Source organism: Salvelinus fontinalis, chromosome 17, assembly GCF_029448725.1.
Source record: "Salvelinus fontinalis isolate EN_2023a chromosome 17, ASM2944872v1, whole genome shotgun sequence".
NCBI classification, from domain to species: Eukaryota; Metazoa; Chordata; class Actinopteri; order Salmoniformes; family Salmonidae; genus Salvelinus; species Salvelinus fontinalis.
The window spans coordinates 41,046,121-41,059,076 of record NC_074681.1 but is presented as its reverse complement, the minus strand read 5'-3'; the positions used below and the strand labels follow the sequence as shown (position 1 = coordinate 41,059,076).

At 43.4% G+C, this 12,956-nt stretch overlaps 2 protein-coding genes across 2 annotated transcripts in view; one reads left to right on the top strand and one right to left on the bottom strand.

The window, feature by feature from the left end:
• Positions 1 to 12,956, bottom strand: part of LOC129814393 (beta-1,3-galactosyltransferase 2-like) — a 47,005-nt gene that overhangs the window by 21,150 nt on the left and 12,899 nt on the right. The window lies entirely within an intron of this gene.
• Positions 1 to 12,956, top strand: part of LOC129814392 (parafibromin-like) — a 65,787-nt gene that overhangs the window by 40,648 nt on the left and 12,183 nt on the right. The window contains exon 12 of the mRNA XM_055867494.1: positions 619 to 676. Within this exon, the coding sequence (XP_055723469.1) occupies positions 619 to 676 (58 nt within the window). The remainder of the gene's footprint in view (positions 1 to 618; positions 677 to 12,956) is intronic.

Genomic DNA, 12,956 nt, shown 5'->3' with positions numbered 1-12,956 from the left:
ACCTTCCAACAGGACAACAACCCTATGCACACAGCCAAGACAACGCAGGAGTGGCTTCGGGACAAGTTTCTGAATGTCCTTGAGTGGCCCAGCCAGAGCCTGGACTTGAACCCGATCTAACATCTCTGGAGAGACCTGAAAATAGCTGTGCAGCGATGCTCCCCATCCAACCTGACAAAGCTTGAGAGGATCTGCAGAGAACAATGGGAGAAACTCCCCAAATACAGGTGTGCCAAGCTTGTAACGTCTACCCAAGTAGCCTCAAGGCTGTAATCGCTGCCAAAGGTGTTTCAACAAAGTACTGAGTAAAGGATCTGAATACTTATGTAAATGTGATATTAAATTTGCTAACATTTCTTAACCTGTTTTTGCTTTGTCATTATGGGGTATTGTGTAGATTAATGAGGGGGGGAAAGGATTTAATCCATTTTAGAATAAGGCTGTAACGTAAAAATATGGAAAAAGTCAAGGGGTCTGAATACTTTCCAAATGCAGTGTAAATATGCTGGAGACAGTCCGAGTTGGATGGAACTTGCTTATCCTATGCCAATATGTAGGGTTGGCGTTTCATTCATCAGGCTGTAGATTGACCGTTGTGTTTTTGTCTGTGTGTTTCAGGAGGGAGCGTCTGCCAGGAAGGCCCAGACACCAGCCCTGCAGCCCGTCCCCAGACCAGGTCTGTATCTGTCACCACCAAAGCAGATGACACGAAAACATTGTGTCAATGTAGGCCTTTTGTAGAGACGACTTTCCCAGTCATTCAAAACCCCTGTATCAGCAGTCACCACCAACCCTGGCCCAAAAAAGTTACTTTTAGAGCTGGGTTGGAATAAAACCCTGCACGTCACGTTGAACCCCTAATGCGGTGGGCATGGTTTCAGTACTCAAACACAAGACCTTTATTGGTTGAATCTCGTGTGTTCGTAATGGGCAGGTCTGCAGACCCTGTTACTCAAGGACTTGAATTAGTGGTTGACTCAATACAGTCATGGCCAAAAGTTTTGAGAATGACACAAATATACATTTTCACAAAGTTTGCTGCCTCAGTTTGTATGATGGCAATTTGCATATACTCCAGAATGTTATAAAGACTGATCAGATGAATTGCAATTAATTGCAAAGTCCCTCTTTGCCATGCAAATAAACTGAATCCCCCAAAAACATTTCCACTGCATTTCAGCCCTGCCACACAAGGACCAGCTGACATCATGTCAGTGATTCTCTCGTTAACACAGGTGTGAGTCTTGACGAGGACAAGGCTGGAGATCACTCTGTCATGCTGATTGAGTTCGAATAACAGACTGGAAGCTTCAAAAGGAGGGTGGTGCTTGGAATCATTGTTCTTCCTCTGTCAACCATGGTTACCTGGAAGGAAACACGTGCCGTCATCATTGCTTTGCATAAAAAGGGCTTCACAGGCAAGGATATTACTGCCAGTAAGATTGCACCTCAAGCAACCATTTATGGATCATCAAGAGCTTCAAAGAGAGCAGTTCAATTGTTGTGAAGGCTTCACGGCGCCCAAGAAAGTCCAGCAAGCGCCAGGACCGTCTCCTAAAGTTGATTCAGCTGCGGGATCGGGGCACCACCAGTACAGAGCTTGCTCAGGAATGGCAGCAGGCAGGTGTGAGTGCATTTGCATGCACAGTGAGGCAAAGACTTTGAGGATGGCCTGGTGTCAAGAAGGGCAGCAAAGAAGCCACTTCTCTCCAGGAAAAACATCAGGGACAGACTGATATTCTGCAAAAGGTACAGGGATTGGACTGCTGAGGACTGGGGTAAAGTAATTTTCTCTGAATCCCCTTTCCGATTGTTTGGGGCATTCGGAAAAAAGCCATCAGTCTTGTCATGCCAACAGTAAAGCATCCTGAGACCATTCATGTGTGGGTTTGCTTCTCACCCAAGGGAGTTGGCTCACTCACAATGTTGCCTAAGAACACAGCCATGAATAAAGAATGGTACCAAGAGAGCAATTTCTCCCAACCATCCAGGAACAGTTTGGTGACGATCAATGTCTTTTCCAGCATGGCACCTTGCCATAAGGCAAAAGTGATCATTAAGTTCCTCTAGGAACAAAATATCGATATTTTGGGTCCATGGCCAGGAAACTTCCCAGACCGTAATCCAATTGAGAACTTGTGGTCAATCTTCAAGAGGTGGGTGGACAAACAAAACCCCACAAATTCTGACAAACTCCAAGCATTGATTATGCAAGAATGGGCTGCCATCAGTCAGGATGTGGCCCAGAAGTTAATTGACAGCATGCCAGGGCGGACTGCAGAGGTCTTGGAAAAAGAAGGGTCAACACTGAAAATATTGACTCTTTGCATCAACTTCATGTAATTGTCAATAAAAGCTTTTGACACTTATGAAATGCTTTTAATTATACTTCAATATTCCATAGTAACATCTGACAAAAATATCTAAAGACACTGAGGCAGCAGACTTTGTGAAAATTTATATTTGTGTCATTCTCAAAACTTTTGGCCACTGTACATGTAGACAGCTTTCTATGTACTACTTCAACATGTTCCTGCCGTTTGAAACACTTTCTAAGTCTTTCTCGGGACAACTGATGTTGCTTCAAGGTTGTGACCTAAGCCAAACGTAAGGGATGGTAAGATTCACAGATAAGCATCCGTCCCAATAAGCATCCATCCTGGGTGCCCATACCGATCCAAATTATGCATGCATCAATAATGGGGAATAAAATGAACACCTGCCAAATGCGGATCAATTTAGGTATTGGCGGGTAAGAATGCCTATTTCACCAGCCACGTAGGCGGGTTGTCAATTTGCAAGGTTCTACAGTGCGAGCATTACATTTGTGAATAAAAATAGTAAAAAGTCAAGTATGAGCACATGTGAGTTAGAAAAATGCTGCAGTATCTCTTTACAAAGTATTTCTGGGGTTTTGTTTCCTGGCAGCTAATTGCACAAAGAAATACGAATCATATATGCCACCTCACGCAGCAACACTGCCTGGCAGGGGAGCTGTGTGCAATAAGTGACGTTCATTCATAGATAATTTTTGGGGGGGCATAAAAGTTAGTATTATTTACTTGAATATCTACAAAGTCAGCCACTATACCATATTAGTACTTAACTTTTTTCTTGTTTTACACTGAACAATTTTAAAACAATTAAAGATTTTACTGAGTTACAATTCATATTACAGTGCATACAGACCCCTTGACTTTTCACATGTTGTTACTTTTATACCTAATAAATACACACACTACCCCGTAATGAAAATGCAAATGTAATAATAAAAAACTTAAATCACAATTACAGAAGTATCCAGACCCTTTAATAAGTACTTTGTTGAAGCACCTTTGGCAGCGATAACAGCCTAGAGTCATCTTAGGTATGAGGCTACAAGCTTGGCACACCTGTGTTTGGGGAGTTTCTCCCATTCTGCTCTGTAGATCTTCTCAAGCTATGTCAGGTTGGATGGGGAGTGTCACTGCACAGCTATTTTCAGTTCTCCAGAGATTTTTTGGGGGGCTCTGGCTGGGCCACTCAAGGGCATTCAGAGACTTGTCCCGAAGCCATTCCTGCGTTGTCTCGGCTATGTGCTTCGCCCCAGCTCTGTAGCAGGTTATCAAGGCTCTCTCTGTACTTTGCCCCATTCATCTTTGCCTCGATCCTGACTACTCTCCCAGTCCCTGCCGTTGAATAACAACCACAGCATGACGCTTTCACCGACGGGATGGTTCCAGGTTTCCTCCACATGTGGCGCTTGGCATTCAGACCAAAGAGTTCAATCTTGGTTATATCAGACCAGAGAATCTTCTGTCATGGTCTGCGAGTCCTTTAGGTGCCTTTTGGCAAACTCCAAGCGAGCTGTCATGTGCCTTTTACTGAGGAGAGGCTTCCGTCCGACCACCCTACCATAAAGGCCTGATTGGTGGAGTGCTGCAGTGATGGTTGTCCTTCAGGTAGGTTCTCGCATCTCCACAGAGGACCTCTGGAGCTCTGCTAGAGTGACCATCGGGTTCTTGGTCACCTACCTGACCAAGGCCCTTCTCCCCCGATTGTTCAGTTTGGCCAGGCGGCCAGCTCTAGGAAGAGTCTTGGTGGTTCCAAACTTCTTCTACTTAAAAATGGAGGCCACTGTGTTCTTGGGGATCTTCAATGCGCCAGAAATTGTTGGTACCCTTCCCCAGATCTGTGCCTCGACACAATCCTGTCTCGGAGCTCTACGGACAATTCCTTTGACCTCGTGGCTTGATTTTTGCTCTGACATGCACTGTGGGACCTTTGTATAGACAGGTGTGTGCCTTTCCAGATCATGTCCAATCAATTGAATTTACCACAGGTTCCTACAACTTGATTGGAGCCAACATCTCAAGTATGATCAATTGAAACAGGATGCACATGAACTCAATTTCGAGTCTCATAGCCAAGGGTCTGAATACTTATGTAAATAAAGTATTTCTGTTTTAAACACATTTGCGGAAATTTCTAAACTGTTTTCGGGTATTGTGTGTAGATTTTTTATAATTTTTTTTAACTAAATCCATTTTAGAACAAGGCTGTAATGTAACAAAATGTGGAAAGAGTCAAGGGGTCTGAATACTTTGACCACCATTTGCCTCATGCAGCGTCACACATCCTTCGCATAGAGTTGATCAGGCTGTTGCTTGTGGAATGTAGTCCCATTTCTCTTCAAAGTCTGTGCGAAGTTGCTGGATATTGGCGGGAACTGGAACACGTCGATCCAGAGTGTCCCAAATATGCTCAATGGGAGACATGTCGGAGTATGCAGTTCATGGAAGAACTTGCACATTTTCGGCTTTCAGAAATTGCGTACAGTTTCTTGCGACATGGGGCCGTGTTTTATAATGCTGAAACATAAGGAAATGGTGGCTGGATGAATTGTACGACAATTGGCCTCAGGATCTCGTCATGGTATCTCTGTGCATTCAAATTGCCATCGATAAAATGCAATTGTGTATGTTGTCCGTAGCTTATGCCTGCCCATACTATAACCCCACCGCCACTATGAGGCACTCTGTTCACAACGTTGATAACAGAAAACCGCTCGCTCACACAACACCATCTGCCTGGTACATGCCTGGTGGACTTCCTGAAGTCAGCATGCCAATTGCACACTCCCTCAAAACTTGAGACATTTGTGGCATTGTGTTGTGACAGAACTTCGCATTTTAGTGGCATTCTATTGTCCCCAGCACAAGGTGCACCTGTGTAATGATCATGCTGTTTAATCAGCTTCTTAATTTGCAACACCTGTCAGATGGATGGATTATCTTGACAAAGGAGAAATGCTCACTAACAGAAATGTAAACAAATTTGTGCACAAAGTTTTAGAGAAACAAGTTTTTTGTGCATATGGAACATTTCTGGTATCTTTTATTTCAGCTCATGAAATTTGGGACCAGCACATTACATGTTGCATTTTATGTTTTTGTTGAAAAAATCTGAGCGGCTGGTAGATTTTTCTTTATCTACCTGCCACAGTGGCTGGTAGACCAAAAAAGAAAACATGTCTATGCTTTGGAATACTTGGGAACAGATATCCAAAATGTTAATCACTTGGCGCTGATTTCTTGATTCTCAGTCTTATGTCCAACAATTTTAAAAAGTATATGCAAAAAAAGTTGTGGGTGCAAATAGTTGGGGATTCCTGGTCTAAACTAGAGATGCACGATATATCGGTGAACATGTCGGAATCAGCTAATATTAGCTAAAAATGCCAACATCGGTATCGGTCGATATCTAGTTTAACGGCGATGTTAAAAACCGATGTCGAGCTAACGTGCATACCTATATAATGTGGGTACGTGACGTAATAACGCCACGTAAAATTTTGCGCTACACATGCAACAGCATTCCTAACCTAGCCCACACAATGTCTGCTGTGTGGATCGAGCAGTCAACAAGTCAAGCAATCATTTGAAAGAGTAAGAAGATTTCAGCGAGACAACTCAAAGGCGAATGGAATTCATTGCCCTTGACAATCAACCGTTCTCTGTCGTGGGTGATGTTGGCTTTCGCCGATTGGTCGAGCACCAGTACACACTACCAAGTGCGCTATTTTTCAGATGTTACCCTACCGGAGTTACACAGTAATAGCGTCACTGCTATTAGCTTCACGACATACTATGGAACGCCGTTTGGGTCATTGCGTGTCAAAAAAGATACGGTAGCACTGTCAAAGCGGTGCAAATACCGGCCACGAACGATGTGTTTACAATACCGTGTTAGTAATAAAGCATTGTTTGTTTGACTGCAACTTCTGGGGTAGCTAGCTTTAGCTTGGTACCAAGCTAGCGCTAATACAACCAGCCTGAAAACAATGACCAGTAGAAACTGCAGTCATTTTCATTATTCTTAGCAATGATTTAGGAATCCTTGTGATTAAGTATTAGCTAGGTTGCCACTTGTTGTTTGCCTATTGAAATTGAATGTCAGTTCATGATAATAAATGGCTAGCCAGCTACTTAACACTGTTGCCCAAAGCTAATGTTATAAGTTGCCAGCTACCTTCATCTGGCTAGTGAGTCTCGACCGGACCGGGTTATGTGTTGTGAAGCTAGCCACTGTTGGGCTTCCTTTCTTGGGCTTCTATTTAATCATGAATACTCAAAATGTGCACTTATAAATCATATCAATTTTAATCAAAATACAGCTGTAGACAGAAGTCAAAGATTGAACATACAACTGAAGTCTCTCCTGAGTTCTGCAAAATAAAATAAAAAGTCCAAGTTGCTTTTATTATGCTTGCAGTCAACCCATAGTGATGTAATTGCCTACATCAACACCTACTCATGAGACCAAGCCCATGCATATACAGTTATACAAACTTGCAGGAACGAAAAATAGTTCCAGTGTTTTCTAAGGGCTCAGCAGTCATTTTCCTGTGCCCAAGTTGCTATATAGTGATATGTCTGACTTGTTTCTTATCTCTTTCACTCCCCTGCAGGGTTCTGTCTGAATCTCTTTAAGCCTTGAGGTGCATTCTCACACACCCTGTTTTGACTGCAATAATTCAAAGCTGAATTATATGCATTGGCTAAATGCCATGCTAATTTCTAAAGATGAATATTGACAGTAGTAGCTGAACAACATTTGATCTGCAAAAATGACAAGTTAATCACTGGGTGATGGCAGTTTCAGATAAGTGGGGAGTATAAATTGCCACCACCCCTAATTCCTACACACACACTCGACTTCGAGAAGTCATCCCATCAGCAGCAGCTAGTAATAAACCAAATCGCATGAATTCGTTCCACAAATCATATCACACTAAAACATATCGTATCGGAGGCTATGGATCTAGATGTGTATATTGAATTGTTTATGAAAGGAGAGCTGCCAAACGTCAACTTTGTAAACGTCCTGTCAATTCTGTGATCGGCATCCTACACGGAACGCGGTCAGACAAGTGTTTAGCAGCTGCCATCAAGTGTCCGTCATTGTTCCCACACATGGCATTTATCATGGAAATTAAAAGAACGTGAGGTCCAGAGCTGAAGGTCACCCCTTCCCCGCTCTTTGTGCAGCGTGATGAATCGCATGTCTGTTTTGCTATCCCCTTCTGACATTCGGCATCTCTATGGCTGTGTAGAGAAGTCACATTCTCTGTGTGTGTTTTTGTGTGACATGCACTATATATCCAAAAGTATGTGGACACCCCTTCAAATTCGTGGATTCGTTGCTGGCAAGTGTTTAAAATCGAGCACACAGTCTGCAATCTCCATAGACAAACATTGGCAGTAGAAGGGCCTTACTGAAGAGCTCAGTGACTTTCAACGTGGCAACGTCATAGGATGCCACCTTTCCAACAAATCAGTTCATCAAATTTCTGCCCTGGTCGACTAAGTGCTGTTGTTGCTTCTAGACGTTTCCACTTCACAATAACTGCTCAGCCGCGACGTGGTAGGCCACACAAGCTCACAGAACTGGACCGGCGAGTGCTGAAGTGCGCAGTACGTAAAAATTATGAACTCACTTCCGAGTTCCAAACTGCCTCTGGAAGCCACTTCATTACAAGAACTGTTTGTCAGGAGCTTCATGAAAAGGGTTGCTATGGCCAAGCAGCCACACACAAGCCTAAGATCACCATGCGCAATGCCAACTGTCGGCTAGTGGTGTAAAGCTCGCCACCATTGGACCCTGGAGCAGTGTAAACACATTCTTTGGAGTGATGAATCACGCTTCACCATCTGGCAGTCCGATGGACAAATCTGTGTTTTGAAGATGCCGGGAGAACGGTACCTGCCCCAATGTTCCTACCAAATGTAAAGTTTGGTGGAGAAGGAATAATGGTCTGGGCTGTTTTTCATGCTTTGGGCTGGGCCCCATAGTTCCAGTGAACTATCCATCTTAATGCTACAGCACACTATGGCATTCCAAACGATTCTGTGCTTCCAACTTTGTGGCAACAGTTTGGGGAAGGACCTTTTCTGTTTCAGCATGACAATGCCCCGTGCATGTAGTGTGCATCCACGTTGTGAGCGATAGTGAAAGAGCGAATCTCCGTTTGGGCTGATCTGTGACCCACAAGCACCTCCCGCAGTTAGAGTTGAGTAAGGCAACCTCAAAGTTACACAGACAAGGGTACTTTATTGACACACACACGGATGAAATGTACATGGAAAGGTAGTTCTAACTGCAAGAGTTAGAAAGTTGCAGAGTTTGTATCCCTGAGAGAAGGCTGCGAGATGGTGTGCTAAGAGTCTCAGGCAGGGATTTTGTAACAGATAGCCTGACAGGCAGAATGTTACACATTTCCACTACTCTGCTTGTGTAGATTAATAGATGAGCTTGGTTTGATAAACTAGCAGACATCACAAATGCTGGCCTGGAGAAATGAACACTGAAACTCCACCTTTTTAAAATGTTTTTTTTTATTTGACTAGGTTAGTCAGTTAAGATCCAATTATTATTTACAATGATGGGCCTGCCCCGGCCAAACACTAACCCGGGCGACGCTGGGCCAATTGTGCGCCACCCTATGGGACTCCCAATCACGGCCGGTTGTGATACAGCCTGGAATCAAACCAGGGTCTGTAGTGACACTTATAGCACGGAGATGCAGTGCCTTAGACCACTGCGCCACTCGGGAGTTTAAAGCAGTGTTAATTTTTGCAGCTTTTTTATTTAGTCTTAGTTACGTTTTAGTCATTTCATCCTTTTAGTTTTAGTTATCAGTCGACAAACTCTGGACAGTTTTAGTCACAGCCATTTTAGTCACGTAGTCAGTGCTTTTTTAAAATGATTAAATAATGAATATTTAGGCTACCTCTAACTTCCATAGTACACATTCAGATAGCCTTGTCCAACTAGGCCTACTATCCCCTCGTATACCTTGGCTGGCAACATTGATATTGTAATCAATGCCAGCCATAATTAACCATATTGGCTATAAAGCCTTGGCTACAGGTTAAACAATTTACAGCTCTGAATTTCTCCACATCATAACCATCTAGGGCACATATGTCAGAGTCAAGGCCCGCGGGCCACATCCGGCCCGCGAGAAGGTTTTTTACGGCCCCTGGGATGATCTTGATTTATTATTAGAACCGGCCCGCAGACCGCAGCAAGCCGGCAGCCCGCAGATCTTTTACACGCACCAATACTACATTTCCCACAATGCAACGGTGACGCACCGAGCAGTAGGCTGCTTCATTTCAATATTTATTGGCACAGCAGTCGTCAGCATCACAGTAAAATTAACTTTCAGATACCCATCAAAAATGGCAAAACGGAAGGTGGACACTGAGAACCGGGGGTTTCAAACAAGGTGGGAGTCGGAGTATATGTTCACGGAGGTAGCTGGAAAACCTGTGTGTCTTCTGTGTGGAGAAAGTGTGGCGGTACTGAAAGAGTATAATCTGAGACGACATTATGAAACGAAACACGCGGACAAAAACAAGAATATGGACATGGAACAAAGGCTACAAAAGGCAGAGGAATTAAAACGAGGCCTCAAATCTCGACAGGCTCTGTTCAAAAAAGCCAAATCACAAGGCCAGGCTGCTGTCAAGGCCAGTTTTATTTTGGCAGAAGAGATCGCTAAATCAGCCCGGCCATTTACGGAGGGGGATTTCATCAAAAACTGCATGATTAAAGTTTGTGACGAAGTTTGCCCAGAAAAAAGGCAACTCTTTTTAAATGTGAGTCTGAGCAGAAACACCATTGCCGAGAGAGTAGACCAGTTGTCCATCAATCTAAAAGAGCAGCTTGTGAAAAAGGGAAAAGATTTCATTGCATATTCCTTGGCTGTGGATGAGAGCACCGACATTTCTGACATTGCCCAGTTGTCAATTTTCATCCGCGGAGTGGACTCCAGCCTAAGCGTGACAGAGGAGTTTTTGGCTTTACGTCCTATGCATGGCACAACTACGGGGCATGATTTGTATGAAGAGGTGTCAAGATGTGTAAATGAGATGGAGCTGCCTTGGGAAAAACTCGTGGGTTTGACAACCGACGGAGCACCTGCGATGTGTGGACACAGGAGCGGACTGGTGGCGAAGATACGGGAAAAGATGCAAGAGGAAAACGCGACAGGTGAGCTGACAGCTTATCATTGTATCATACACCAGGAAGCGTTGTGCGGTAAAGCCTTGAAAATGGAGCATGTAATGAGCATCATCACGCGCACAGTTAACTTTATCAGAGCCAAAGGTTTGAATCACCGCCAGTTCAAGGCATTTCTGACGGAGTTAGAAACGGAGCATGGTGATTTGCCTTATCACACAGAGGTGCGATGGCTAAGCCAGGGAAAGGTGCTTCAAAGATGTTTCGAGCTTCGTGAGGAGATTTGTCTGTTCTTGGACAGCAAAGGGAAAGACACAACACAACTCCGAGACGAAATGTTTCTGTGTGAAATGGCTTTTCTGTGTGACATTACGAGTCATCTGAATGCAATGAACTTGCAGCTGCAGGGTCGGGATCATGTCATCTCTGATATGTACAGTACAGTGAAGGCATTTAAAACCAAACTGACTCTGTGGGAGACGCAGATGCGGAAAGAAAATTTGAGCCGCTTTCCCAGCTGCCAGACCATGAAAGAGAAGCTCTCTACCAGTGCGTTCCCGAGCGCACATTTGGCTGATAAAATAGGTATGCTTGCCGCTGACTTTCGACGCCGATTTGCTGACTTTGAAGCACAAAAAAGCAGGTTGGAACTGCTCGGTAACCCATTTGCTGTTGACGTGGAAAGCTCACCACCAAACCTCCAAATGGAGTTGATTGACCTCCAATGCAATGATGCACTGAGGGCAAAATATGCGGCAGTGGGTGCTGCGGAGTTCGCCCGTTTCCTCCCCGACACAATGCCCCAGCTGCGCATCCAGGCTGCTCAAACGTTGTCTATGTTTGGCAGCACATACCTGTGTGAACAACTGTTTTCTTTGATGAACCTGAACAAAACATCACACAGAAGTCGACTTACTGCTGAACACCTCCACTCAATTCTGAGGATTTCCTCAGCTCAGAGCCTTACCCCGAACATTGATGAACTTGTGGAAAAGATGGGACACCACCAAGTATCACCCTCAACCTCAAACAAGTGAACATTACTGTGCAATCACATATTTAGAGTTTTTACTCAGTTCAAGTTTAAAAGTTAAAGTTTAATATTTGTTTTCACTGCATGTTACTTCTCCTTAAACAAAGTGTTGTTTTTGATTAATAGATTTTTGCACTTTATTTTATTGTATTTCAATCCAATTATATTTTAAAAATATTTCAGTTGAGTGGATGATAGAAAATTGCTATTATTGTTTTTTTCTTTGAAGTAAATTTAGCCCACTTTTGCTAAAATAGAAAATATAGGCTACTGATGGTGCCTTGAATACCGGTTTCTTTCATTTAATGTTCATGTTATGGGGATTTTTATATAAAGGAAATTTGTCTTTTGTGTCTGTTGAAAATTAAAGATTACTGACAGAGCCATAAGAAAATATTGCTTTATTTATCTGATCATATTGGAATATATTTGTTAGGTTTTCAGTAGGTTCAATTAGGTTCACTAGACTATATGCGTCATTTAAAAATTTTTCAATGAACATTCGAACAGTCCGGCCCTCGGCTTGTAGCTAAATTTTTTATTTGGCCCTCCGTCCATTTGACTTTGACACCCCTGATCTAGGGGGTAGATTGGTGGTTTATTTGAAAAGGGGGGAATTTGAGCTTTCCAAAAAATGCCAGAAGTATTACTGTACTCCTAATATTCATCAAATAGCGTTTGTTTTTTTCCCATTAGGAAATAAGCAACCGCAAGATTGTTTAAAACTGTTTATGCATCAAATATCTATGATGAGAACTCTCATCTGTGTCTGTGGGACTGAGTTCGGCCTCTGGGGCTTGAGCTGACAATTTACCTACAGCTAGATGTGATGTGTGTGACCCGAGATAGACAGAGCTTGGCAGAGTAGAACAATCCCTTATTGTCCAATCATTCTTGCATCTGGGAAACGGCACCGGGTGCAGGTGACCACAGGATGAACCCAGGATGGTGCCCCCGATCTGCATGGGGGGGGGGTGGAAGCAGCCATGACCTAAGCAATTTTGGGTCTCCTATATAAGATCTCTGTTTTTTCATTGAAGGTTAAGCTCTCGGCAAAACACCTTTTAGTGTGTGGCCGACCAACTGCATTGTAATAATTAATCAATATTAAATAAAGGTGATTGTTTGAAGAAATGACAGTCTCAGTATACATCAGTTTCCACGACAGGTGCAAGAGCGGCAATACAGTTGAATGAATAAGTGTATATGGGGAACTAGAGCTTCTGATGTGATCAAAACAAAAATAGCCTACATGAAAAGGAGAGCGTAAACATGGTTTTTAGGTTAGTTACAAGTCAAGTGTTCCGGCTTCGTATCAGTTCAAAAGATTGACAAGTGACTGCCTGGGAGCTGTGTGGGAGACCCGGGCAGATCAGCTCAATCAGACCGCGCAACTGAAAGATGGCAATTCTGC